The sequence below is a fragment of the Camelus dromedarius genome, chromosome 33 (assembly GCF_036321535.1).
Source record: "Camelus dromedarius isolate mCamDro1 chromosome 33, mCamDro1.pat, whole genome shotgun sequence".
Taxonomy (NCBI): Eukaryota; Metazoa; Chordata; class Mammalia; order Artiodactyla; family Camelidae; genus Camelus; species Camelus dromedarius.
The window spans coordinates 11,252,442-11,279,546 of NC_087468.1; the positions used below are offsets into that span (position 1 = coordinate 11,252,442).

The following is a 27,105-nucleotide window of genomic DNA, read 5'->3' on the forward strand; positions in this document are numbered from 1 at the left end:
CATCCAGCAATGTCACTCCTGGGTATATACCTAAAGAAAATGAAAATACTAATTTGAAAAGATACATATACCCTAATGTTAATAGCATTATTTACAGTAGCCAAGAAATGGAAGCGACCTAGGTGTCCATCAGCAGATGAATGGATAAAGAAGATATACCACACACACACACACACACACACACACACACACACACACACTCACAGTGGACTATTAGTCATAAAAAATAATGAAATTCTGCCATTTGCAACAACATGGATGAACCTAGAGGGTCTTATGTTAAGTGAAATAAGTCAGAGAAAGACAAATAGTGCATGTTATCACTTATATATGAATCTGAAAGATAAAGGAAATGAACAAATATGATAAAACTGAAACAGATTCACAGGTATAGAGAACAAACTAGCGGTTACCAGAAGGGAGAGGGAAGGGAAGGAGGGGCAAGATCGGGGTTGGGGATTAAGAGCTACAAAATACTATGTATAAAATAAGTCAGCTACAAGGATATATTGTACAGTACAGCGAATATAGCCAGTATTTTATAACAACTTTAAATGGAGTATACTCTATACAAATATTGAATCACTGTGTTGTATGCCTGAAACTGATATAACATTGTAAATCAACTACACTTCACTTAAAAAAAAAGTACTTGGAAACAAATCCAGACAAAGTAGCAAGAAATATAGGAAGTGAGGGTGATTAAATATCTCTATAAAATTTATTGTCAAAAGGACAAAAAAGGTTGGGTATGAAATATAATCTAGAACCATCTAGAACTAAAGTTCTAGATAACGTTAATATGATGGGCAGGGGCAGAGATCAAGAGATACGAAATAGGAAATGTAAAGCATGCTGAAGTACTTACTCTGTTCCAGAGGGATATTAAGATGACAATAAAGGTATAGGAGCATCAGAATGGATATTAAGGTAATGGTAACCACCATAGCAACAAACATAGAATGTAATCCTTTTAAACCAACAAAAGAAAACTTGCTAAATCTGTTGTAAAGTAAGAAAGAAGGGGGAAAAAAGGAAATACTCTAAACAGAATATACAAAATGAGTCCTATCACAGTAATTATGGTAAATATAAATGGATTAAATTTACCAATGAAAGAAGACTAGAGTCCAAGGTAACTGGCATCTGATAAGGGCTGTTTGGTCTCAGTCTTTGTGATCCAGAACCCTGGGTCCCAAGAACCACGGGGGTAAAATGTCAGGTAAATAACAGCTGGAAGGGTCCTTGAAGATGATGCCATGCCATATTTTTCACAAACCTGACTTCACTGAATTATTTTGGGACTTAAAATATGACCAAATCCCATTCTCACAGCTTCTGATTCAGCTCTGGGTTAGTGCCGCAAAATCTGCATTTTAATAAGTGCTTTAGGTGAGCTTTGGGGATCTCTGGCCCCTGGTTCCCTCTCTCACTTTCCAGAGGAGAGATCAGAGTCCTGGAGAGAGGAGGAGAATTTGCCAGGGCCACACAGCTTATGGTGGATGCCTGGGAAAGACCAAAATGTCCCCCAGAAGGGCTCATTTTGTTCCACTGGCCCTGGCTTGACAGCCGGCGGCAGAACTGGTTCTGAGCAGGACTTGCTACTGCTTCTCTAGACCGCGGCCTCACTCTGGGAGTGCTAGTTGTCTCATGGACTGGGATGCTGGATACCAGAGGGCAGGGAGAAAAATCTTCTACCTCCTGTGGAGCCCACTCCAGGCGCAGGGAGCCCTAAAACGTAATTTTCTGGGCCAAGAGTGTCCCTGACACACAGATTCTACATGGCACTTTCTAAAATGTGAACTTTTTATTCAAATACAATGTACATGCAGAATAGTATACAATATGATGAGTTTTCGCAAACGACACATGAACACTCCCAAACTATCCCCCTTCAGTCTCTTGTCCTGCCTCTTGTCTCCTGCTGGGGCTTCCCAGGTTAAGCCAGAAGACAAAGCACAAGTTCATGTAGGTCAGCCTCCTGGGGTAGTGTCCTAGGACACAGAAGGGCAGAGAGGGAGAAGGATGAATCTGGAGGAGCAAAACAGAATAACCAACACTGTAGATATATTTTTTCAACTATCAAATGCTTACATACTCAGAGTAGAGATTTTGGCAAGTACAGAAAAGTATATAAAAAAAGAAAAGAATGCTTATAATCTCACAGCCAGTTACATCCATCATTCACATGCTGGTGTGTTTGTTTCTGAAGAGTTGAAATCACACCATACAGGTAGTTTCTCGTTTGTAATGAGCTGGCATCAGAATTTCTCCTGGGGAGAGATTTTTGTTCAGGGAAAGTTCAAGAAACTGAAATAGATGGTGTGGCTCTGACTACATAAGTATTAGCAAAATCTCAAGCAAACAAAGAGTGAGGAATTAATTTATATTCATTTGTGCAGGATAAAGTGAATTAATTTATATTCACTTGTGCTTCTGAGGTGGTCGGGACTAAGAGTCTTAATGGTAGGGTGGCCAAGAGATGCTTTGGGAACAGTATAGCAAAACTGATGGCTATGCCCCCATTTTCCATACTAGTAAAATTGTAGTTTTGTTGAAGAATTGGGGGAAATTACTTTCTCAGGAAAAGAGGACTCAGCCCTTACTGAAGGGTAGGCATGTAGTCCAGTCCTGGCTTGTAAATTATGCAAGGAATATGCCAGGGGCTATAGAAAGGGTTTTCCCTCTGATAAAAGGGGAGAGGCATTTGAGGAGAAATTCTCTGCCCTACATTGACCTCTGTTCCCTGCCATCAAAGGGCATAACTGTTGGAGCTGCTGCAGCCATCTTGCAACCAGGAGGAAAAGGCCAAAACAGCACCGAGTTATTGTTAGGGGCCGCGCGAGATTAAGAATCAGGATTCTGGCCCCCATCGGAGCTCTGCCTCTGCATCACTTGTTGATGCTGAGTTCTGCTTGCATCTTGGCTTTGATTCGTTCCCCTAAGTAGGGGGAATAATAGCAAACACTTAGTGCTTGCATTCAAGCATTTTCCCAGGCTGTTCGTTTTCCTTATTGTAAAATGCACATAAAATTGACCATCTTAACAATTTTTAACTGTACAGTTCAGTGGTATTAATTATTCATTGTTGTGCAGCCATCACCACCATTCATCCCTCTAACTGTTTTCATCTTGTAAAACTGAAACTCCATACCTATTAAACAGTAGCTCCCCATTCTTCCCTCCCTCCAGCGCCTGACAACCACCACTATGCTTTCTCTATTGATTTATGGTTTTGACTACTCTAATAAGTATCTCATATAAGTGGAATCTTACAGTATTTATTTTTTTGTGGCTGGCTTATTTCACTTAGCATGATGTCCTTGAGTTCTTCTATGTTGTACATATTGCAGAATTTCCTTCTTTTTTTAAGGTTGAATAATATCCTGTTGTATATATGTGTGTGTGTGTATACGTGTGTGTGTGTGTGTGTGTGTATATATATATATATATATTTTTTGTTTGCTTATCCACTCATCCATTAATGGACACCTGGGTTGCTTCCACTTTTTAGCTGTTTAGTATTGACAGTAATGCTGCTATGAACATGAATTTGTAAATATTTCTTCAAGATCTTGCTTTCAGTTCCTTAGGGCATAAACCCAAAAGTGGAATTGCTGAATCATATGGCCGTTCCATTTTTAACTTTTTGAGGAACCACCACACTGCTTTCGCCAGTGTCCATGCCATTTTACATGCCTACAAACAGTGAACAAGTTTTCCAATTTGTCCACATCCTCTTTAACCAACACTTGCTAGTTTCTGTTGTTGTTTTAAATAGTAGCCATCCTAATGGGTGTAAGGTGGTATTTCATTGTAGTTTTGTTTTGCATTTCCCAGTGATAATGATGTTGAGCATCTCCTGTGCTTATTGGCCATTTGTACATCTTCTTTGGAGAAATGTCTATTCAAGTTCTTTGCCCTTTTTCTTTTCTTTTTTTTTTTTTTTGCTGTTGAGTTCTGGAAATTCTCTATATATTCTGAGTATTAATCCCTTATCAGATACATGATTTGCAAATATTTTCTCCCATTCTGTGGGCTGCCTTTTTACTCTGTGGTTAATGTCTTTTCATGCACAAAATTTAAAATTTTTCACGAAGTCCAATTTGTCTGTTTTTTCTTTGCTACCTGTGCTTTGGTGTCGTAGCCAATAAATTACTGCCGAGTCCAGTGTTGTGGAGCTTTTGTCCTATGTTATCTCTAAGAGTTTTATTGTTTTGAGTCTTACATTTAGGTCCGTGATCCATTTTGAATTAATTTTTGTATATGGTTTTAGGTAAGGACTAACTTCATTCTTCTGCATATGGATATCCAGTTTTAACAGCACCATTTGTGGAAGACTGGCCTTTCCCCACTGAATGGTCTTGGCACCTTTGTCAGAAATTGTGTGACCATATATATGAGGGTTCTTTATCTCTGGGCTCTTTATTGTATTCCATTGGAATATATGTCTTGTCTTTACCAGTACCATACTGTGTTGATTATTATAGCTGTGTAGTAAGTTTTGAAATGAGGCAGTGTGAATCCTCGTTTTGTTCTTTTTCAAGATTGTTTGGCTATTTGGGGTCCCTTGAGTTTCCATGTGAATGTTAGGATGGGTTTTGCTATTTATGCAAAAACCATCGTAGGGATTTTGATAAGGATTGCACTGAATCTGTAGATTGCTTCGGGTAGTGTTGACTTTTTAACAATCCATCTTCCAATCTATGAACACGGGGTGTGTTTCCATTTACTTAGGTCCTCTGTAATCTCTTCCAGTAATGTTCTGTAATTTTCACTGTGTAAATGTTTACCTCTTTGGTTAATTCCTAAGTATTCTTTCTGATGCTGTTTTTAAATGGAATTGTTTCTGTAATTTCCTTTTCAGTCTGTTCATTGTTCGTGTATAGAAATGCAACTGATTTTTATATCCTGCCACTTTGCTGATTTCATTTATTAGTTGTAACAGCTTTGGGGGAAGTCTTTAGGGTTTTCTATGTATAAGATCATATTATTTGCAAAACTTTACTTTTACCTTTCTAACCTGGATGCCTTTTATTGAACCCAGGACCTTATGTATGCTACGCGTGCACTCTGCACCTGAGCTATACCCTCCCCTTATTCCTTTGTCCTTGACCCAAAGTCCCTGCTGCTCCTGGCTCCCAAAGTTTTAACCACTAGTCCAGGAGCAGAAGTTGATTCTAGGACTAGAAATGAGGATTTGGAGAGACAAGCCTCAGGAGAGGGTGAAGGCAAACCTTCCTTTCTCTGAGGCAGTGAGTGAATTTGGCTAAATCCCAAGGTGTAGAGCTGCCTGGAGCTGCAGATGGTCTGAACCCTGACACAGACCTACATCAGGAACTGGGAGCGGCACCTGCCACGTGGGTGGGTTGAGTAGCAACTTCAAGAAGCAGTTATGGCTTGTGTCTCTGTTGTGCCTCCCTTCTGTTTTTCCTGAAACTTTAATAAAACCTTATTACTGTGTGTGTGTGTGTGTGTGTGTGTGTGTGTGTGTGTGTGTGTGTAGCAGGAAGGGGATAGGGCTTGGCCCATATTTGTGAAGCAGCAGTCAACAGTGGGCTCTACCCCCTCTCCAGAGCCTGGTGAGGCATTGGCCAAGGTCACTGGTGGGAAGAGCTCCTCCTCTCCAGGGCTACCAGCTTTCTGGGCTGATGGGGTGAGGAACAGTTCTCCACAAATAACCTGGGGGTGGCTCTTGCACGTGTACGAGCCCTCTGGGAGCCACTCAGAGGCAGCTGAGGAACATTCCAAGGAGGGTGTTTGTGTTGTTGGTTAGTAGGCACAAGCACCATAAATAATTTGGGTAAAAGACTGAGTGAATCTAGGACACCTGTCCTGTGGAGCTAGGGAGACATGAGGATTGGTGGTGAACAGGAAACACTGCCTGCCCTCAGGGAGCCTACTGTCTGGGGCACAGGTGCAGACTTGTAATAGGTCCTGCACTGGGTGCTGTGAGGGCACATGGGATGGTACCTGGGCCAGCAAGGCTTCCTCAGAAGACTTCTGAGTGAGGCTGGAAGGAAGAGTGGGAGCAGTGGAGAGAATGTTTTTCAGGACAATGTTTTCTGTGCTTCCAGGTCTGAGGGAGGGTGGGACGTGCTGGGGAGCTGAAGTGGTGCCTCAGGGCTCAGCCTGGACGGAGGCTGTGCAGGTGGAGATGCCACGGGGAGGGGGAGGCAGGCGACGGGGAGGAAGCAGGACCAGTAAAAGAGCCCTCCACACTAAGACATTTGGGGTTTAACTTGAGGGCAGTGAGAGGCACAGGCCAGGTTTATGCAGCGGGGTGAGCTGATCAGAGTTAGAATTTGGAATGACTCTTTTAATTTGTCATCTCCTGATTTCCCCCACTCCCACGGCCACAGGCACCATCTCAGATGCACTGCAATTACTCTACAAGTGAGACTAGAACTTTTCACTCTTGATCGTAGATAGTCCCTCTCCACAGAACTGGTGTGGAGAGACCTTTTTGTGTGTGTGTGTGGTGGGGGGGTGGTTGGGGGCAGCCTACCTGGGTTTCTCCCAAGAAGCTGCCTCCCTGATCACTACCCAGGCATCCAACTCGGTAGCTCACGGGCAAGTGATGTGCAACCCAGGCTTCTAGGATTTGGCGCCGCAGCCCAAATCCTGCTCCCCCACAATCCTCGCTCATGTGGGAGGGAAACCACACAGCTCCACACAGGACCTGCGGCTGAGATGTGGCAGTGAGGTCAGGGACCTAAATTTAAGTTAAACAGCCCATTATTGTGTAGTCACCAGCTAGTCATGCATATATTCAGACGGGGATGGCAACTCTGTAACAGGTGAGCAGCCCTCCCTCCTGGGCCCTTGGCAGACATTACTAATCAACTACATCACCTTCACGCTGAGTCAGCCCAAAGCTGCAGACAAACCACCATCAATCAGAGCTGGAACCTGGGGTGAAGCTGATTTGCTATTCTTGTCCCAGACTAGACAGGATTCAAAGGTCAGGGTGACTCTGAGTCAGAAGCCAGGCAGGAGAGTGGTGGTCAGTACACCAGGAATTTCAAAAGCCCTGAGGTAAAGGGCAGGGCAGGCGGCGGTCAGGCTGGCCAAGCAAAAGTGCAGGGAAGGAGCTGATGGTTCACATTTGTCCAGAACTTCAGTTTACAAAGCACTTTCACTAAATGCCCATGACTCTTGAGGTAGAAATTACTTACTTCCTTGTTGTAGATGAGGAAATGGAGGCCCAGTGAAGCCTGTTCCCCTGGTGTCACCAGTGTGGCAGCTACTGTTTTGGTCTACCTGGCTGACACACTTCCTCTGAGGTCACAGGCCCGTGCTTCGGGAACACAGGTAAGGAAAGGACGGGCGATCAGACTGTCCTGAGCATCTGTCCGGCAGCGGAGCTGAGCCATGTGGTGCTGGTGTGGGGTAAGGGCTGGAGCGCTGGTGTAGGGGGCGGGTGACGGGGGTGGGGGAACCCTGATCTGTAGCATCTGTGGACTCCTATGGGGGTTTGGGGTGCGCATCCTCTCATTTTCTCCTAGTTTGGGCTACCAGTGTGGTTCCATCAAATGCGGGCTTGGGAAGAGAGGAGCCAGTGGGAGGCAGCTGCAGCTCCCCCAGGGCACTGCATTTCTGTGGCTTGTAGTAAAGGGCCTGAGAATCCTCCCTGAACTGGTGGGGGAGTTGGTCTCAGGGCCAGGGTTCTGCCTTCCACCTCCTTGCTCTTTCTTCCCCACCCCCCTGCTCCCTCAAGGGAGGGGTGACAAGGCCGGGCAGGTGGTAGGAATTCCAAGCACCCAGCTAAGAACCTGACAGTCAGGATCCTCCTGGAAGGGGTGGAGAGGAGGGCAGTGGCAGCCCCTCCCTCCCTGGGAGCCCCTTCTTCCTGCTCTCCCTCCAACGGCCCCCTCTCTTCCCAGGTGGCCTCACAAACAGGGCTGGGCAGTGGCGCCACTTGCTGGTCACAGGAGGGGCCAGGGGCCCAGAGGAGCTGGGAAGGTCCTCTCAGGACCCAGGTGTGTTCAAAGGAATGGTACCTGGCCTTCGCTAGTCACTAAACCCTATCTGCCTCTCACTCAGGGTCACAGTGCAGAACCCAGAAGTGGCCGCACTCGTTTCACAGATGTGAGCCAGGGAAGGGCAAAGGCTTTTGATACCTGGGAGTCAGGCAGGGTGGGAACCTGTGCCCATGCCCCATTCAGCCCACCACCACCTGCCGCTGCAGCCCGGAAACCAGGGGACACTGCAGAGGCGACTCTGAAGTGACCCAATTCTTCCCTGCCCTCCCATCTGGAAGCCCTGTTGAGTTTTCCATCAGGACATTCCTGGAGTCATTTGCTTAGGAAGCTGGCCTGGTGGATCTTATGACAGCAGAGTGAAAGTTGCCGCCTAGCGTGAGGGGCTGCAGGGCTCCAGCTTGGAAGTGCCCGTGCCCACAGGAGACCCGGTGGTGGGCTGGCCGGGGCTGGGTCCCTCAGGGTCGGGGACAAGCATGGCTGTAGTGAATGGGCAGGTGTACTCTGACCAAGGGGCAGCAGCCACTACTGAGCTCCAGGCAGTGGCCTCACGTGACCAGAAACTGATTTTTAAAGACAAGCCCAAAGTCCAAAATTTTAAGTGAGATCTGATTTTTAAATGCTGGCAACTAGTTACAAAAATATTTTTAAAAATTACGTGGGTCAAACTAAACACATCTTCAGGCCACCATCTGCAGCCTCTGGCCTTGAGCCTAAATGGAAATCTCTCACCTGTAGGGGCTTCCCAGCCCCAGTCTCCACTGCCAGCCTGAGCCCACCCTGAGCCCACTCCCTGGAGCCCCTTCCTATGCTACCCCCGGCTGAAAGATCCCTCTACTTCCAGACCCCATGGCTCCCCCCTTTGAAGGTCATGCCAAGAGACTAGACTCCCCACCATGTCCTTGCTGCAGTCGCCCACAAACCCACGAGTCCTCCTCCCCAGTCCTTGCAGAGGGCAGCCCTCACCCCAAACAGCTGCCATCCTATCTGTGCTGATTTCAAGGCTCCCCCGATCCTGGCCTCTCTGGTCCTAGTCCCCACCTCCTCTCCTCCAAAGATTTCTCTCCCACCCTCCCAGCACTTGCTCCCATGAACTCCCCCAATAACCACAGTGATTTTAGCTGCCCCCTCATCTTCCCAGTCCACCTCCTCAGGTGCCCGCAGTCCTCTGAGCCTACAGGGACCTGTGTCCTGGGTACCTCCTCCCTCCCATCCTCCACCCACCACAGTTGTCACCCTCGTGCTCACCAGACTCTCCCACACAGCTGCCACACAGCAGCATTCAGTGCTCCCTAACCCAGCTCCCGCAAGGTGGCGGGAAAGATGCTGCTGGGCTCACCCAAACTCCTGCTGCCAACCTCAAGAGGGAACTTGGTGCTTTCCAGAAACCCCAGGGCCCCGTGCGGTGCCCTCCTGCTCCCCCTTTATAATGAGTATAAAAAACAAGACAACATGGGTGCATCCACCCACCTAGGGCAGCAGCGCCAGGAAGCACATGCAGGAGGCCTTTCTGGGGAGCCAGGTACTCCACTCAGCCCAGCCTGGTGTCTGAAGCTACGGGATCTTTCAGAGCTGTTTCTTCATTTATAGATAGGGACGATGCCATCCCTGGGAATTCCAAGGAGAAAAATCATGGAAAGCTAGCACACCGGAGCTGCAGGGCACAGGGCACAGGGCACAGAGATTTTCCAGGGAGCACGCCCCATTCGGCCCTGGGTGTTTGCTGATGCCCAAGCGGACCAAGAGTCCTGTTAATGGAACCAGTTCAGGATGCAGACGCCCACGTGGAAAGGAGTATTTCCCAGAGCAGCCTCCAGAGGGCACCACCATCACACCGGTGAGTGTCCCTTGCTCAAGTCCTGCCACGAGGCACTTCTGCCCATCTCTATGCCAGTGTGACGCTGCTGTGGCTTTGTAGATGAAGGGGATCCCAGTGACTCTGCCCCGTATCAGGCAGGGGCCCGCACACAAAGGTAGCCCTCACCTCCCCCCTACCCAGAGGAATCTGACCCGGAAGACATGAGGCCCAGCACCCAAGGCACTTGCAAGGAGGGTGGCGGCAGAATTTGGTCCTCTCACCCCGCCTTGTCAACTGCAGAGACATAAGAGGCTGAGAGATGCGAGCACGTGGATGCATGCAGGAGTTAAGAGCTCGGGGCTGGAAGTCACGCAGCTACTTGTATCTCCTGGTATCTCCCGGAAGGAGGGAGGCCGGGAATCCAAAGAAGCCCCTACAGAGCCCAAATGCTCACAACAGCAGGGACCACCCTCCAGCCACCCCATCGCCAGCCCCAGCTTGGAGGGCAGCTATCTTGCCTGTGCCCATCCGAGCTCCTGTCCACAGACAGCTCCCTGAGTTGAAAGCTGCAGGCAGGAGGCTGGATGGGATCGCCCTCAGCCCTGGTAGCCCACCCTCTGGTGCCAGACTGTGTTGCAAGTACCCTGATCTGGGTTCCGTCACACCCAGTGGTGGCCTCGGCCTGCTCACCTGTTAACTAATGGGGGTGGGGGTGGGGTCACACTAGATTGCCCCTCCCCTGGCCTGAGATGGCCTTTGACCTGCACAAATTCCAGTGGTTTGGGTCAAAGGCCACCCACTGATCAACCTGAGGCCAGAAGTCTGGACCCTGGGCCAATAGTGGCACTGCCTTTCTAGGAACATGTGTGAATCATGCTTGGCAGGCAGCTGTGTCTGACTTCTGAGAACAGGCAGCCTGAGGAGGGGAGGGGAGTGATGCCTCTGACAGGAGCCCCCCGACCTGCTCCCACCCGCTCCCACCGACACAGGTAGGGGTGCATGGTGTCCTAGGCAGAGCCACAGGAAGGAGGGCGTTAAACTGGAGCAACCACATCTAGAATAACACAGATGCCCAGGCTGAGATTCTGGCTCCTCAGGCCCCTCTTTCCCTCCAGGTGCTCCCAGTGGGGCTCTCCTGTGCCCCCTGCCCACTGTGTGGCAGACAAGTGGGGTGGGGGCTCACAGGGAGGATTCAGCAGCAGCCCTGCAAGGCCACCACCAGGAAAGACCAACTTCCTGCTCGTATCCTGGGCCAACAGTGGCACTGCCTTTCTAGGAACACGTGTGAATCATGCTTGGAGTGCTGCTAACAGCTGCGGGGTGCATCCTGGCCTGGGAGCCTGGGGCTTAGCTTTGCTCCACCACTTACCTGCTGGGGGGCCTGGGTAAGTCACTGGCCCTCTCTGAACCTCAGCCCTGCACCTGTACGGTGAGGTGTAATGGCCAGTTGTCCTGATGCTCAATTGGTGCAGTGGATTGAAGGCGCAGGATGGTCACGCCTGCTGAAGCATGAACAGGAGGCTAGGTTTTGCTCTGGGTCCTGCTCTTCCGTGTGTGTGAGGGAGTGGGGATGGCATTCTAGGTCCCTCTCCTTTACTCCCCAGGTTACCCCATTGGCGACCCCACCTACAAGCAAGCCCCCGCCTCACCTGTACCTGCGAAGTCTACACCATGCACACCTCAAGGCTGTGTAGATTCACAGGTATTTTATTGGATTTTCCATGGGCAGCCTGGACACCTCAAGCTGCCAGCCAGCTCCTTGGCCCCTCACCCCATCCTTGGTCTGTTCTGGGGCCCTGGCCGGGAGCTGCCAGCCTCGCACTGTCTTCTTCCAAGGCCTTGCAACCACTGGGCCCCCAGTTCCCAGGCTTGGACTCCCTCCTTGAGAGATAAACCATTTGTCCGCGGCCTCTCTTTGTGCCCAGCCAGGGGCACGATCCTGAATCGAGCACAGCTGAGCTCTCCTGAGGAGTGGGCTCCAGCTCAGAGCCCGCAGGCAGTGCCCACCCATCCCGGGCCATGTCAGACCCTGCACAGCACCACACAGCACTGCGGACTCAAACCTACAGCTTGGTGTTGAGGTGGAAAGAGAAATGGGGCGCTGCATAGGTTGTGGCAGGCGGCACGTGCCACGGAGACGAGGCCGGGCAAAGTCTGTGGCGGAGGGCACTGTCGAAGGATGCTGGGGGGAAGTGCATCAGGCCAGCAGCCATGGGTGAGGGCGCTGTAGTGGCCAGAAGGTGGGCCGGGAAGGCCGGGATGACCAGGGGGCTGAAGGGGAGTGTGGCCTGGCCCTTTAAGGGGTCCGGGGTGCCAGCAAAGTTCAGCGGGCAGCGCAGCATGGTGCCCCTGTAGGCCTCTGGAAGGGCAGGCCCCAGGGCCGGGCCCAGCAGGCAGGAGACGGCCAAGCCAGGCCCCAGAGACTTAGCCCCACACTCCTTGGCATCCACCTCCTTAAGAAAGGGAGACACTGCCCGCAGTTTTTTGCCACCATGGGCCAAGCCCTCTTCCTCGAGGCTGCGCTTGTTGCCCAGGCCTGGGCTGCTTGTAAAGGTGGGCAGGGGCACAGGGCTCTCGGCAGGGACCTTGGCCATGGGGGACACCCAGCAGGCTTTGGGCTTGGGGTAGAGGCTGCCCTTTTGGGAGCCACCCTTGTGGAATGCAGAGGGGCGATCGGCATCCCCGCCCCACACCAACTGGGGCTCTTTGGCTGGCAGCCCCTCCTCTTTGCCAAGCGGCCCCAATAACACCCCATCTTTAAGACTGGGGAAGAAGTCCCGGGGGTGCTGGCTGACAGGCTTCAGCACCTCGGTGGGGTAGGCGTGGAAACAGCCAGTGAAGATGGGGGCTGACGGGCGAGGGCCGGCCTGAGCCTCCTCCCCGAGGCTGCCACCAGGGGCCTGCGTTCCCTCCTGAGGTGTCAGCTGGTGCCTGGAGTTCTCAGCCAGCCCTCCTGGGCTCCGGGGACTCTCCAGGGGCTGAACAGCTGGGGATACCGGAGGCTCCCTGTTAGGGCCACCTGCCCCATGGTGACAGCCCTCCTCCTGGCACTGCAAGGCCTCCACCTTGCTCACCTGGGCCAGGAGCTTCTTTTTGGCCAGTGGTGACATGATACCATGTGTCCCTTTGCAGTAGAAGTTGGACAGGAGCCGCCTGTAGGCCTCAGGGCACCCGCTGGCACCCACGGAGGGCAGAGAGGGCCCGGGGGCTTGGCCTGGCTGTTCTGTGCTGTCTCTGGAGGACTCCTGGCTGGGAAGCCTGGCCAGGTCAGGAGTGTCTGTTTTGGTCTTTCTTGGCATCATCTAGAATGACAAAAGGCCAAGCCTCAGGACTGGGCATGAACCATGCACCCTGACCTGGGGACCTGGTGACAACGGGGTCCCCAGGGGGTACACAGGAGCCCCTGCTAGTCCTTCCAGTGCCTTTGTGCAGAATTTTCAAAAGGTATCACGTCCTCCAAATGGATACATCCTGGTATCAGGACATAGGGCCTGGTGACTAGGGTACAGACTGGATTTCAGAGCCCACATGTAGCCTCTTCTGAGGGCCCTCAAGTAGTGAACAGCCGCACAGCTATCACAGGGGTCCTGGGGCCCCCACAAGTGCTGCCCTCAGAGCGGGTTCTGGGTGTCCAAGGCAGGGGGCCCTGCAATGATGACAGGTAGGGGCGCCGTTGGAGGCAGGGCACAGGGAGGCCCTGGGTCAGCTGTTGGGCCCAGCTGACCGGGCTCAGAGCTCACCTGGTCCACCTGCTTCTCTTCCTTGGCCTTCTTCGGCCTCTCAGTGGCCCTGTCATCTCCCCGAGGCTCCTTGGCCATCTTGTACTGCTTTCTGGGCTTGGAGGGAGGCAGTGGCTTGTCATCCTCGCCCTTCAGGTGCCGTACGTATGGGAGGACCAACCTGAGGAGGAGCCAGGCATGTCCACCAGGAGGCCAGGGCTGGCAGGACGCGCCACACCTCCCACCCACCTCTAGGCCCACCAGGCCTCCCCAAAGCCCCGATCATGAACATCCATGCCAGGCAGGGCACACAGACAGCCTGCGGCCTCACGGCCCACGCTCTTCCGCATCTTGTCCAGGAGGCCCACAGCCTGGTCTCCCCTGCCAGAGCCCTGCAGGTCCAACCCTGGGAGGCGAAGGCCCAGGCTCCGGCCCCCGGGGCCCCGGCCGTACCTCTCGTAGTGGCGGCGTGTGCATGTGGCGGCGCTGGTGCTGCCCGGGCTGCCCCCCAGCTCGTCATACACGTTCTTCCAGAGGCGGCGGCCGGTCACCTGCAAGAGCGCCATGTGAGGGCATGGCGGCGTGGGCCCCCTGGCCATGGGGTCCTCACAGCTCGGGGTCCCCGCTCAATGGGAATGGGGCAAGGACAGATTTGCAGCTGCTCCTCCAGCAGCGGGGGCAGTCAGGTGGGAGGGGGCTTGCCTGGCCACCAGCCAGGTCTCCCTCCCAGGGGCCGCCCCGACTGCTGGCCCAAGCAGCTTTCTGAGCACAAGCACAGAACAGATGGGGAAGAGAGGAAATCTTGCTTTGAGCAGCAAAAGTACCAGCAGGCAAGGCAGGTTCCTCCTCCTCCCACCAGCACGCAGGGGAGGGGGAGGGGCAGAACTTGGGACCCTGCCTCATCCTCCTGTCGAGGGGCAAGGGCAGTTCTGTTGGGCTCACTGTCTTCCCCAGTTCCCCCAGTGGTGCAGGAGGGATGGGACGGAAGATGCCGCAGGGTGAGGACTCAAAGGTGCCTTCCTTACCAGCTCATAGGCCCCTAGCTTCTCCACTGCCTTGTAGATCTTCCACAGGTTAACTAGAGAAAAGAGAGGGCAGGGCCACCGTCAGTCTTGGTGGGTGGAGGGGGCAGCCAGCAGCCCATCCCCATGGCCCTGTCAGGCAGGCACAGAACCAGCACATACCCAGACAGGGCCACCGTGATGGCCGGGTGGGCTGTGCCCTGTGCACTGGGGCCATGGCCTGTGAGGATGGAAATCCAGTCCCACCCATTGCCAGCCCTGTGCCTGGAGGGGAGCACCCTTTCTGTGTGCAACCCCTGTGGGCTGGCAGCACCCAGGGTCCCCCAGAGTGGAGGTGCTGCCCTGCTGCCCTGCCTGGGTGGGGTCCCCTGCTGGGCCCCCCCTCCCTGCCTGCACCCCAGGGACGCACTCTGCTTGAAGCCGAGATGGGGCACCCTCTCGATGGGCGTGTGTCGCTCCTTCATGAACTTGTAGAGGCTGACCAGGAAGGCCTGCTCCTCCTCCCGCTCCTGCGCCTCCTCCCGCTCCCTGCCTGCCTCGGGGGAGTCCTGGGGAAAGAACACGAGGCAGTGGGATGAGCCCCCAGTCAGTGGGAGACTGGGGACAAGTGGGACCACTGGCTGCTGGGGGAGGAAAGAGGTGCGTGGTCCTCAACCCCAGGCTCCCACAGGAGGGAGCCAGGCGCCCAGACCCAGCTCTGGGTCTGCAGTGTTGTTCCTGGGGTCAGAGAGGCACACTAGCTGTTGGTGCCCAGGACCCCAGGTCAGGGCCCATCGGGGCCTGGCTCCAGAGGCGGCCATGGGAGCAGTCGGGCACTTTCTCCAAGCTTCTGATCACTTTTCCATCTTGCTCTAGATTTGTTACATCTGCATCTCAGCTCCTCTACCAGACTGTGAGTTCCCGGCGGCAGGCTCAGTGTCCCCAGGGCTCCCAGCGGCCCCTGTGGCCCAAGCTGAAGGAACAAAGGTGCTTGGTGCTTTCTGGTTCTGCAAGGCCGCTCTGCCAGGCCTGCCTCCGTGACCCACCCGTCTGCGCACTGAACTCAGGGAGGGGAGACCCCTGTCCCAGGCTCCGACTAGCACTTCCGTCAGATGCACAGGTCTTTTGGTTTCTGCTTGCAGAGGGTCAGTTTCTGCTGATGCTGCTCATGTGGCTGGTGGCTCAGGGCAGGGGTCTACAGCTGCTGGGGCTGGGGCTAAGGTCCTGGCTGGGGAGGCCCCAAACACCACAAGGACGAAAACCATCTGAGCCTAGAACCATGCAGAGAGCCAAGCGTTCCAAAAATATTCTATTCAAGTACCGTGTCTGTGATTTTGACTTATCAAAGCCTTCTGATAATAGACAAGCCCACTCACATGTTACCTATGAAATCGGAACACACGGAGACCGAGGCAGCTGTTCTATGCAGCCTTAGAAAGATGGCGCTCTGACCACCGCTCTTCAAGTGAATGTGCTCTTCTGTCCTCTTCTCGGAGTTCCAGGCAAGCTGTTAAAACCTGTTCCAAGTTGCAACTACTTTTCTACACGAATCAGGATTTTTACTCCAGACTGTGCCACCGAAGCAAATAGCCGAAGAGCACAGATGCCGCCAGCGCCCCCCTCAGACTGCGCCCTTCAACAGGCCATGCTGATCTCACCGTGTAAGGTCCATGTTATAAATTTAGATGGATGGATGGATGTAAATGTAGTTTTAATCATAGAATAATGCTTTTATCTGTTTTATAGATCAGAGTTCCAGGTAATCTTCATTTGATAAAAGGGTTCTGCTATGAACATCAAGTCTGAAACCCCTGCCAGAGCCCTCCTGTCTGCCCAGCTCCCTGCACCCAGTGCAGGGCCTGAGACAGCGGGGCCCCTCTCCTGGCTCTGCAGGATGGTGGGGGGGTGGGTAGGGAATACATCTCCAGGGAGTCTCCAAGTTCACCTGGGAGGCTGCATACAGGTGGGGCTTGGGAGACAGGTGGGGGAGGGGGAGGGGCAGGGAAGAGGCCCCCAGGGGATCACCCAACTCACCTCCAGCTGGACAGGGCTCTGGCTCCTGCTCTGCTCACCATCGGGTTGAGGGGACACAGGAGGGTGTAGGGGGTCACCCTCCTCTGACTGTTTCCTTTTTCCTTTGATAGGAGGTGCTGCAAGGAGAAGAAGAGGGGGAGACGGGGGAGGAGAGAGAATGAGATGCTGGCAGGAGGAGCAGGTGGCGAGGGGAGGTGGCAGGTTGAGCAGGCTGGGTCGGGGGCAAGTCCTCAACATCCCTCTGCAGTGTGTCCTCTGCCCGGTCCCTGGCTGCAGCGGGTGGCCCTCTGAACGCACAGAGGGGGTTCGGCCCTGACTCTGCCCTCCTCCTCTCTCAGCCCCGCCAGGCCCTGCCCACACCACACCTGCCACTCTTCCTCCGATCCTGCCCTCTCCCCATAACTCTGATGGAAACCCTAAATCACCTTGGGGTCAAGTCAAAGGAGGCTGGGGCTGGGGCCATGGCGCTTGGGGAAATCCTGTCTCCAAAACCTGCCCCGCTTTCAGGCAGAAGGTTTTCACAGCAGCTCAGCCGAGTTGGGAAAGCTGCGGAGGCTCCCATGTTTATGGGCCCCGAAGCACCCTGGGGGCTGCTTGGACCTACATCCTCCAGGAATAATTAAGAAGAGAGTAAGTTCCTGTTTGTGAAGCAGCCCGCGCACCAGCAAAGCCCTAACTGCCCCAAATGAGGCCACACCTTCCCCTCACCTGGGCGGGTCCTGGTGACCCTTCAGGTTGAGACAAGTTGCTTCCTCAGGATGGCCCTTCCCAGCCCCCAGCCAAGCACAGCACTTTTCTCTGGTCATCCTTGGTGACTCACCCCATTCAGGCGGGCCTTCAGGATTGAATAGCCTGTGGCTCATCTGGCCTCCTGGCAGCTCAGTGAGGCAGCCCGGCACCCATGTACAGTAGGTGGCAGGTGAGCGAGAATGAGCCAGTCTAACAACCACCTGATGGAGGGCAGGGGGAAGCCACAGGCTCGATTTTACTAAGGGTGTCAAGGGAGCTGATGGCTGCAGAGATGCAACACCCCTGCCCCTGCAGAAACACTGCCGCTGGAAGCTACTCTGGCCTCGTGGAGCACCAGGAGCCCACACCTTCTGACTACTTTTTCTTTCTTTTTTCCTTTCCTTTCCTTTTTGTTAATCTCACATGAACTGTCCTATACTCCTGGTTTGCTCCAGCTCAGGAAATCCTTACTGCTGAGAACCTGTGAGATCCCCCCTTCATCCCAGACAGAAAAAGAATCTCAAGAATAAACCCACGCCGGCATGACCCAGGAGGCCAGCAGTACCCAGAAACACGAGCCATAGAACCTCCAGCTGCTGGACGGCACCCCCTTGGGTAGCTGTTTACACAGGCGCCGTGACCCTGGGCCCTTTAATGTACATTCTCTTGTTCTCTCGTTTAGTCCCAGAAAGGATCCCATTTTAAGGAGGTGGGAGGGTACTGAAGCCAGAGAGGTTAAGTTGCTTGTCTCCCTGAGGGAACAGGATTCATAACAAGGTCTGTCTGACCACCAGTCCAGGGGCCTGGCCTCGTCACCACTGCGGCTGCTGTGTTTATTGCCAACGTCTGCAAAGCCTTGATGTACAGTCCAAATAAGCCTGGAAGAGAAACCGAGCCTAACGCTTGTCAAGAGCAAGTAAGGCCATCCTTGCAGGCTGGCTCCTGACCATTACAGATGTGGCCAATCTCCAGAAATAACTATGCTAACAATGCCCTTCCAACCAGGTCCCTGGGGGACTCTGTGCTCAGTCTTCCCTTCTGTGAAATGGGAGAGAAAGACGCTGGAGTCCTTTGCTAACCATCCTTGAATCCTGAAATCTTCCAGGTCACTGGAGCTTCCACCAGCTTTTATCCTCTCCCTTCTTGACTTCTCTGCTCTGCTTTCACATCCTCTCTCCCTTCTTTCCTGCTGGCTCAGATGCTCAGCTCCGAAGGACTCTCTCCATCTGTTCCTGTGACGGAGCTTCTCACTGGAGCCCTGCTGCAAATATGCTATGTGACCCTGGCAAGTCGCTGTCTTCAGGCCTCAGAGAAATAAGACGGTAGGACCAGGGTCTATTAGAATCACCTGGGAAGCATTTAAAAGACACTGATGCCTGTCTCCCTACCCCACCCACTCCACCCCCAAGTGAGTTTGAGTTAAGGTCCTGCAAGGGGCATCGCGGTTTAAAGCTCCCCAGGGGATCCCTGAGGATGGCCAGGTTCAGAACCACGCGGCCAGAGGATCTCTAGTCCCTTCTGCTTGGTTCCGGAGTTGGTGAGCTCTGCCGGGGCCACACTCTCCCAGGAAAATCTCCTGGAGTCAGGCACTCAGGTTACCTGGAAAGGAGGTCACCAATCTGAGCTATTTAACCCCAGACAGAAAAGGGATTAGAGCTTGTCTAGAGCCACAAAGGGAAACACTCTTTATCTCTGTGTGCAGCTAAGTCCCTGAGTGAACTCGGCCTCCATTCCCTCTCGCCTGGGGCTACTGTGCTCTCTGGTCCTGTCGGGGCATTCTGGGCCCCCACTCCCACAGCCTTAGATGAAGGAGAGGGGAGAGTTCTTGCCCTCCTTCCCCAGGGTGCACTCAGTCCTGTCCCAGCTGCCCTGTCTCTCCCTTCCCCAGTCATTGGTAGATCAGGGTTCCAGGTAAATCTTCATTTGGAAAGAGTTCTGCTATTAAAAGTAAGTTTGAAACCCCTGTCACAGGTGACAGGTGAATCCTCCTGCCTGCCCAGCTCCCAGCTCATACCTCCCAATACAGGGCCCGTGACAGTGGGGCCAGGCTCCTCTCCTGGCTCTGCAGGGGAGGGAAGGGGCTTATAGACCAGCCATCCCAGTCTCCCAGCCACATCCAGCTGCAGAGGCAGGAGAAACCTACCTGCCCCAGAGTGACCACTGCTGCCCACGAGCCACTGAGCTACTGTCTTGCCCTGAGCTTATGGGTTTAGATCCTTTCTGAGCACAAAGTCTCAGATGCCCTGTTGTAACAGAGGTGGATTCAATTCCAAAAAGAAAACCTCTGATCTCCAGAGGATTACCATTCAGACATTGCCTTTTCCATCCAGGAAGCAATAATGACAATAATGATGATGATGACTGTTTATCTTAATCCATCTGGGATCTGTAAGGTTTGAGATGGAGATTTCACTGTATTTCCCCATGGTTTAGGTGGTCCCAGCATTGACTGACTGACCCTCTCCCTCCCCCAATAAATTGAAATGTTACTTTTCCCACAATCTAAAGACTTGTAAGGAACACTTTGAGGGGCTGGTTTTGGACCTTCTATTCTGTCTCACTCACTGTGGAATGCTGGGTGCACATACAGTTTTCATTTCTGGAGCTTTGTAATACTACTTACTACCCAGAGCCTCAGTCCCCCATCATTACTCTTCTTAAAAAATTCCATCTGAACTTTAGGATGATTTTATCACATTGCCAAAAGAGAGAGAGAGAGAAAGAAAAAGAAAAGGGGAAGAAGAAACACTCAGATTTTGATTGAATTGCATTTAAATTTAGAAATTACTTTGAAGAATAGTAACACCTTTCTGATATGGCATCTCCCTCTGCAGGACCTCGTGTCTCCGCAGATTCAGTGCTCTGCACGAGCTCAGAGGCTCCTGCTCCCGGGCCTGTGCATCCCTGTTGAGCTTATTCCCTGAGTTTTGTGCAGCCAGATAATAGCGTGAGAAGAGCCTGGACACTCAACAGCAGGGCTTTGCTCACAGCCCCCTGCCATTTCCTCATCTCTGGGCCACTGTGACCTGACCCAGCCCCTCACCAGACAGTGAGTGGACATGGCCAGGGGCTGGGCAACAGGATGGCTCCGGCCCTTCCTATGTTAGAAATCTGTTTCTGTTCAACTCCAGGGCTCATCTCGTGTTGAAGTCAAGCTTAACCCTAGATCCTTAAACTGTGGCAGTGAAGAGGTTAATATCAGTTGCTAACTCCGAAAGAGGATGCTCCGGAAGTGAAGCCCACCTGTTCTCAAGCCGCCCCCTCCCTCTCTTTCCACTCTACCTACTCCACCAACTCAAATCAGTCTCTGCTAGGCGCTGGACTAAACACTTCTGTACACTGGCTCACTGCATCTTCCAGCACCCGGTGGGTATTGTGTTCCTCTCTTTACAGAAACCAGATCTGAGGTTCCGAGAGGGTCAGTAACTCACCTGAGATCACACAGCTTACTAGAGGCAAAGCTAGGACTTAAAACCAGGGCAGTCTGCCTGTCCCAAGACATTGAACCCTGAGATCGAGTTTTTTAATGGGAGCAGGGAGGCCCCAAGTTCCTTCTCTGTGCTCAGAGGGTGAAAACCTGCCTCCTCTCCCCAGAGGATGTGCAGTCTCCCATCATAGAATTCCCAGTTAACCTGCTGACAAGAACCTGGGCCTGCCCTACCTGATGAACTGAAAGCAGATGAAATTGGGGCAGGAGGAAGGATGGGGAAGGGTCTCTAACACCACATGGGTGCTTCTGTACCTCAGTTTGCCCATCTGTAAGGTGGGTGTGTTAGACCCCAAGGGCCCAACGTCCTAAGCAAAACACAGTGAGACATGAGGCTTCCCCCACAGACCACACCCGATGTGTGCACGTGTGCACACCCCTCAATGAGATCTGTGGTCTGCCTGTCCTGCTCACTCCCCGCTGTGTCTCAGTGCCCAGAGCAGTGCTTAGGAGGGAGCAGGTGCTCCATAAATACAAGCCACATGGATGAGGTATGAGCTACTGGACCTTAGATACTGCTGAAGCTGAGAGGGGCTTGGCTGTGACTAGTTCAAGGCCACGCAGTTTCTCTTTCTTCCCTCCCTCTCTCCAACCCCCTGCCTGCCCCAGCTCATTCACCCTTGGTGTGACGGGAAGGAAGCGACACTTCCTTTCATAAAAAGTCACCCACTGGGAGCACCGTGTCAATTACGACAATAATGGTAACAGCAGCCGCAGTAACAACCAGCAGACACAGCCACACCTCCTCGCCTGAGGTCGTTGGCTTAAGTTTCTCTTAGCTGGAGCTGGAGCTGAAACAAAGACAGCCTTTGAAGCGGCCAGTCCACTCTGTGGCCCGGCCCAAGAGCAGGCTGCCTGGCAGAGTCTCCATGTGGGCACTCCGCATGAGACTCCAGGGTGGTTTGGGGAGGGGGGACCTGCCAAGGGCTGTGCTCCAGCCAGCTCAGGACAGATGGGAGACCCGGACATGGGAGTCCTGACGGTACAGTGTGCATGCAGCTCCTGTCCCAGCCTGGTCTCAGTGTCTCAGCTGAGGGGTGGGGGACTGAGTCTGGGAGCAGCTGGGGCCAAGAAGACAGCCTTGAGTACAAAAAGGTGGGGGCATGGGAGCACCAAATGTGAGGCTACAAACTCCCAAGCCCTGCTGGGATTCTGTCCCTCTTTGGCCAGCTCTAGGATCTCCTAAAAGACCTTATTCCAGGATGGGACTGAATCCCCACTGTTCCTCCCCTCCAAGTCTGGGTAGTATCTGACAATAAGAGTAACAGCTCCATCTGTGGACTGTTTCCTGTGTCCCATGAACTACACTCTGTGTACCCATTGTACCTATGGAGAAACCAGGCTGGGTGGCAGCTTGTCCAAGACGTGGCCCAACAGTAAAGGCACAGCCAGGGCGGAGGAAGGCTGCCTGACCTCTGCCTGGGGCACTCTTCTGCCTCTCAGCTTTTCCACTCTCCTCCTAGAGACCTCTGGGGTGGCTCTCCAAACCCATGAAGCAAGGTCTAAGAGAGAGTGTGAGCCATCGCAGGCCAGTTTCCCACGTGGGAAATCGGAGACCATGGGGAAGGGAGAGAGGGGCGGGGTCTTAGAGGCCTTATGTCCTCACTGCCAGACCAGGGCTGGTCTCTAAGCCCGTTTCTCAGAAAAGGAGGATCTGATTCTCTGAGGTTCTTTCTACCACTGCCACTCCAAATTCTAGGCCCCAGACGGAGTCCCGGTGCTTGTATGGACTCTGGAACTCCACTCCGGGGGTCCCAACCCACTAGCTGCTACCTCCCACCCCTCCTCTGCCCTAGCACAGCCTGTGGGCGCAGAGGCCCCCGCGCCCCCCATAAGTGGTGCTCGGAAGGTGACAGGAAGCACCTTTATCCTCCCCTCGGCCCCGCGGACCCCCCACCCCACCGCGCGCGCTAGCTGACGACTCCGCAAACAAAGGGACCCCGGTCTGGTCAGCGCAGTGCCGCTGGACCTGCACCCTGAGCCCTCAGGGGTCGGGCATCCGGCGACCCCCACCCCTATCCCAGGGTCCGCGGGGTTGGAGGACGCGAGCCCGGCCCGGCCGCGCTCCCTGAACACTGCGCAGGGACCCAGATGAGGCAACCCGGTGGGGGCCCGCGGTTCGGACTCAGCGCGAAGTCAAACTCTACATGCTCGCAGCCCGCGCGCCTCCGCTTGTCGCCCCCTCCACTCCTGGGGCAGCCACCCTCTCCCTTCTGGAGACCCGAAGGGAGAGAAGAAGAGCAGAGCAAAGAGGGAAGCTACTTCATTCTGCCGGGGGCGGGGGGTGGGCAGAGGAGGGTGGACTGGAGGGGTGAAGAGGAGAGACTAGAGTAAAAAAAAAAAAAAAAAGGGAAGAGAAAGAGAAAGGGTAGGGGGCGAGGAGCCAGTAAGCGCTGAAGGGTAACTCGCCCCTCGGCTGAAAGAGGAACAGTTGATTCTTCAAAATGCATTGAGCAAGTTCTTCAAAACCCGCGCAGTCACTTTCAGGAAACGGCAGCCGCAGTGGAAAGCGCCCCGCGCGCCCAGCGGACCCGGGTGCCTCTTCTCGGCGGCGCCAGCGGGTTCTGAGAACCGCCGGGATGTGACCGGGGGAGGGGGTTGGGGGGGCCAGGGGGGTGCAGGCAGAGAACTGCTGCGGACAGCTGTCACAACAAATTAGCTGAGACCAGCTCGAGATTGAAACCACAGCAGGAAGTGGGATGACAGAACCGTACAGGACTTGGTAAATTTCAGTCAAGAGACGACGAGAAGAGTTTCGAGATAAACGCCCGGGAAGCCCCTGGCCGCCAAAACTTTTTGTCTTTCCTTTTTTCGAAGAGTGCGCGCCGACACCCGGCCTCACCCTCCCGCGCCGGGCGGAGGGTGCGAGCGCCCCGGGCCGGGCTGGGTCCCCGCGCCCTCGCCCCCAGGTCCACCCCCGGCCCCGCTCCGCCCCGCAAAGCAGCACCGAGGCTACGAGAGCCGGGGAGACTTGGCGCCGCAACCTCTCTCTACCGCGAGGCCGCCAGCCCTGTCCCGGGCCGGGCCGCAGAGCCGCTTACCCATGGCCCGGCGACGTCCCGCGGCGCCCGCTGGAGACCCTCGGCACGCACCGCTCTCCGCGAGACTGGCCGGCCGCACCGCTCGCCGGCCGCCTCCCCGCGGCCCCGCCCCTCCCGGCCCCCGCCCCTGTCCTAGCCCCGCTCTGAGTTCGGGTTGGCGGGTCCGATTCTTCCGTGAGGGGCAGGGGCCGCCCCCTGAGCCCGGGGAACTCTGGGAGTTGTAGTGTGCTCTCCCCCTCCCCAGGCTCAGAGACCACGGCCGCTGAACTAGGCTCATCACCTGCAGGGGCTGAGGCAGGACATCCAAGAGTCACTGCTGCCTTGTGCCTCCAAACTCTTGGAAGTCTTGGAAAAATCGTTGCTCTTCATCAGGACACTGGGGGCTGGGTGGGGTGAGCAAAGCACTTCTGACTTGGACTGGTTGGAAGGCATTTCCCAGCTCCTACCCAGCCCAACATAGAAGTAGAGGTGGTTGGTGTTAGCCAAACAAGGACCCCGGCCCAAAGTAGCAAGTCCTTGGCCAAAGCTCTGTAGGGTCCCAGAAATGCCTTGGACAGGAAGCCTGCTGGCAGTAGCCAGTGTCTGCAAGACAGAGAGTGGCAGCTACGAAGTGAACAGTCTAAAGAGGCGGCATGACCCCTGCCTGGGGAGATGAGGAGGAGGCTTCGGGTGGAGTGGGGGCCAGAGGAGATGCTGAGCCAGCTGCGGCAGGGCTTCTGCTGGAGGGAGAAGTAACTTGGGCATACTCACGTAGTAGAAGAGGAAACCAAGGCTTTGAGAACCCAAAATCTGAAAGCATCATTTACAGTAGCCAAAAGGTGGAAGCAACCCAGCATCCATTAATGGATGAATGGGTAAACAGTGGTAAGCACATACAAGGGAATATTGTTGTATCACTCAGCCTTAAAAAGGAAGGAAATTCTGACATACGCCACGACACAAATGAACCTTGAAGACATTCTCCTAAGTGAAATAAACAAGACACAAACGACAAGTACTTTATGATTCCATTTATATAAAATACTTAGAGTCAAATTCATAGAGACAAATAGAATGGTGTTTGCCAGGGGCTGGGGGCAGGGTGAACTAGGAAGTTAGTGCTTAATAAGTATAGAGTCTCAGTTTTGCAAGATGAAAAGGTCGGGAGATGGATGGTGGTAATGGTGGCATAACAACATGAATGTACTTAATGTCCTTTACCTATACACTTAAAAATGGTTAAAATGGTAAATATTATGCTATGTATATTTTACCACAGTTTGAAAAAAAGAGCCTACAGTCTCAGCATGTGGCTAGCTATTTCCTAACCCACAGTAGGTACACACAATTTTGTTGAGTAATTTTAATACGACCAGCTCTCTATGCATTTCCTAATTTTACAGGATAAAGCTGAGCCTCTGGAGGGTTTATTAGCTCAGATAAGTCAGCTGGCAAGTGGTGGAGCCTGAGCTAAACCCAGGCATTGGGGTTCTAGAACAGGCTCTGTTAATCATTCCGCTCAGCCATCTCTTGGCAGGGCTGTTAACTGAATCAGGAACTAGCATCTGAGGAGGAGAAAGTGTAAGGGGGAAGACATGAGCGCTGGTGAAGATGTGGTGGGCCAGCGAGATGTCCAGTGGTAGCTGGAACTGAGGCCTGGAATCCGGGAGTTTGGCGCAGACTGGAAACACAGATGGTTAAGGAGACCTTGTACCCAGGCACCCACCAACCCTGTTTGCATCCACTACCGCCTGGCCATCACCCTAAACAAATGGACCAGGGTTGTAGGTTGGTGACTCTTTGGCTCTGGGATAGAAGATCTCCCCAGACTCAGCCCAGAGCCGACAACGCTGTGGGCTCCCTTGTCTACCTAATAACGGGTTGGTTTGTAAAAAACCAGTGCCTGTGCTTTTGGTAACAGACACATCATCAACAATAGTAACTGCCTAGAACAATTTTTTTTTATTAATAGACTTTATTTTTTTAGAGCGGTTTCAGATTCACAGCAGAACTGAGCAGAAAATACAGAGTTTGCACATAGCCCTTCCCACCCACACATATGTACTCCCCTCTACCCTCAACATCCCTCATCAGTGTGGCATATTTGGTACAATCAATGAACAAACGTGGACACATTATTATCAACCAAAGTCCATAGTTTACATTAGGGTTCACTCTTGATGTTGTACATTCTATGGGTTTTGACAAATGTGTAATGACATGTAGCCACCACTATAGTATCATACAGATTAATTTCATTGCCCTAAAAATCCCTTGTGCTCCATCTATTCATTCCTCCCTCCCTCCCTCCCTCTCCCTAAACCCCTGGAAACCACGATCTTTTTATTGTTAGAACAATTGTTATAATGGTGATTACAGTAGTGCACCCCACTTCCAAGCTTACAAGCTCCCCAGGAAAGCTGAGGCTGTGGGCAGACGCTACAGTGGAATGCCATTAGGATGCTTTATGAGTCTCACCTTCTTCCATTCTATAAGGATTGCTCACCCAAGGTTTGGGATAGAGACCTGGACGCTGCCCATTGTCACAGTCTAGGCCAACCCCACTGTCCTGGATGGATACCTGCTATGATGAGGAACTCACTACCTGAAAAAGCAGCAGCTCATCCCCCACGGGACAGAGTTATTCTGCCATCCAGGCAGCCGAGCACACTCTCAGCTTAACAGACAGTGGCTGTTATGCAAAGCCTCAGCAAGTCAACACCTGCCTGTGCTAACCTGGGAACAATATGATCTAAATTTAATTGCCTCCGGAGGCAACTGTTTGCAATAGAAAGTAATTTACAACGGCCAATAAATCTTGCAGAGGAATGACATCTCCATTTGCTTCCCTAAAAGCATAAACACGTCTTTTGCTCAAGCCACTGTCTCACACACCTCCACCTCCCGCCCACAGCCACCCACCTCCTGCACCCTCCAACCATCGGATCCCAGCCCAGGGTGGCTCAAGAGGAGTCACCCAGGCCCTCAGTGTCTTTGTGTCTGTGTCTCAATTAAACACACATACACAAACACACACATACATACCACTAATGAATGCATTAGTAAAATGCATTAGTAAAATGTTTTCCTGTAAAGACATTGCAAATAAATCAGTCCTCTCTGATACCATTCCAAATTCAGTTCCCTCTCCAACTCAGAGATAAGGACTATTAGCAGAGGGGGCAAAATCTTCCAGAACTTTCCCTATGCATTTTCATAAATACAGAGTGAAGAGAAATATGTAACTTTGTTTTATGTGTGTGTTTTTAAAAGTGATACAATTCTAATTGTTCCATTCTATAATTTGCTTTTTTACTACACAGTATGTCTTGGAG

The 27,105-nt window shown here is 53.0% G+C and overlaps 1 protein-coding gene and 2 long non-coding RNA genes across 6 annotated transcripts; 1 reads left to right on the forward strand and 2 right to left on the reverse strand.

Annotated features, from left to right (window-relative positions):
- Positions 1-1,812: 1,812 nt before the first annotated feature.
- On the reverse strand, positions 1,813-11,390 carry LOC135319855 (uncharacterized). Its single transcript, XR_010378799.1, has 3 exons — positions 11,150-11,390; positions 9,453-9,590; positions 1,813-2,031 (listed from the first exon to the last, which is right to left on the reverse strand). It is a non-coding gene; the product is annotated as an uncharacterized LOC135319855 (long non-coding RNA).
- On the forward strand, positions 9,713-15,793 carry LOC116149536 (uncharacterized). Its single transcript, XR_004133136.2, has 3 exons — positions 9,713-9,819; positions 11,385-11,482; positions 15,377-15,793. It is a non-coding gene; the product is annotated as an uncharacterized LOC116149536 (long non-coding RNA).
- Positions 11,672-23,885, reverse strand: ARID5A (AT-rich interaction domain 5A). 4 transcript variants are annotated; one of them, XM_031441183.2, is made up of 7 exons: positions 23,792-23,885; positions 16,535-16,650; positions 14,931-15,069; positions 14,525-14,577; positions 13,953-14,050; positions 13,521-13,680; positions 11,672-13,082 (listed from the first exon to the last, which is right to left on the reverse strand). In XM_031441183.2, exons 1-7 carry the CDS (start codon positions 23,793-23,795, stop codon positions 11,844-11,846), a joined length of 1,809 nt encoding a protein of 602 aa, XP_031297043.1. In that variant the 5' UTR covers positions 23,796-23,885; the 3' UTR covers positions 11,672-11,843. The 4 variants fall into 4 exon arrangements, with proteins under 4 accessions (XP_031297043.1, XP_064337973.1, XP_031297046.1 ...); XM_064481903.1 differs by lacking the exon at positions 23,792-23,885 and adding an exon at positions 15,884-16,017; XM_031441186.2 differs by lacking the exon at positions 23,792-23,885 and adding an exon at positions 15,877-16,017.
- Positions 23,886-27,105: the final 3,220 nt, after the last annotated feature.

Excerpts from the sequence above, each read along its gene's own strand:
- ARID5A (XM_031441183.2), bottom strand. Across the intron at positions 14,578-14,930 it reads CCATCTCGGCTTCAAGCAGA|TTAACCTGTGGAAGATCTAC; the intron begins GTGCGTCCCTGG and ends TCTTTTCTCTAG. Across the intron at positions 14,051-14,524 it reads AGCTAGGGGCCTATGAGCTG|GTGACCGGCCGCCGCCTCTG; the intron begins GTAAGGAAGGCA and ends GCGCTCTTGCAG.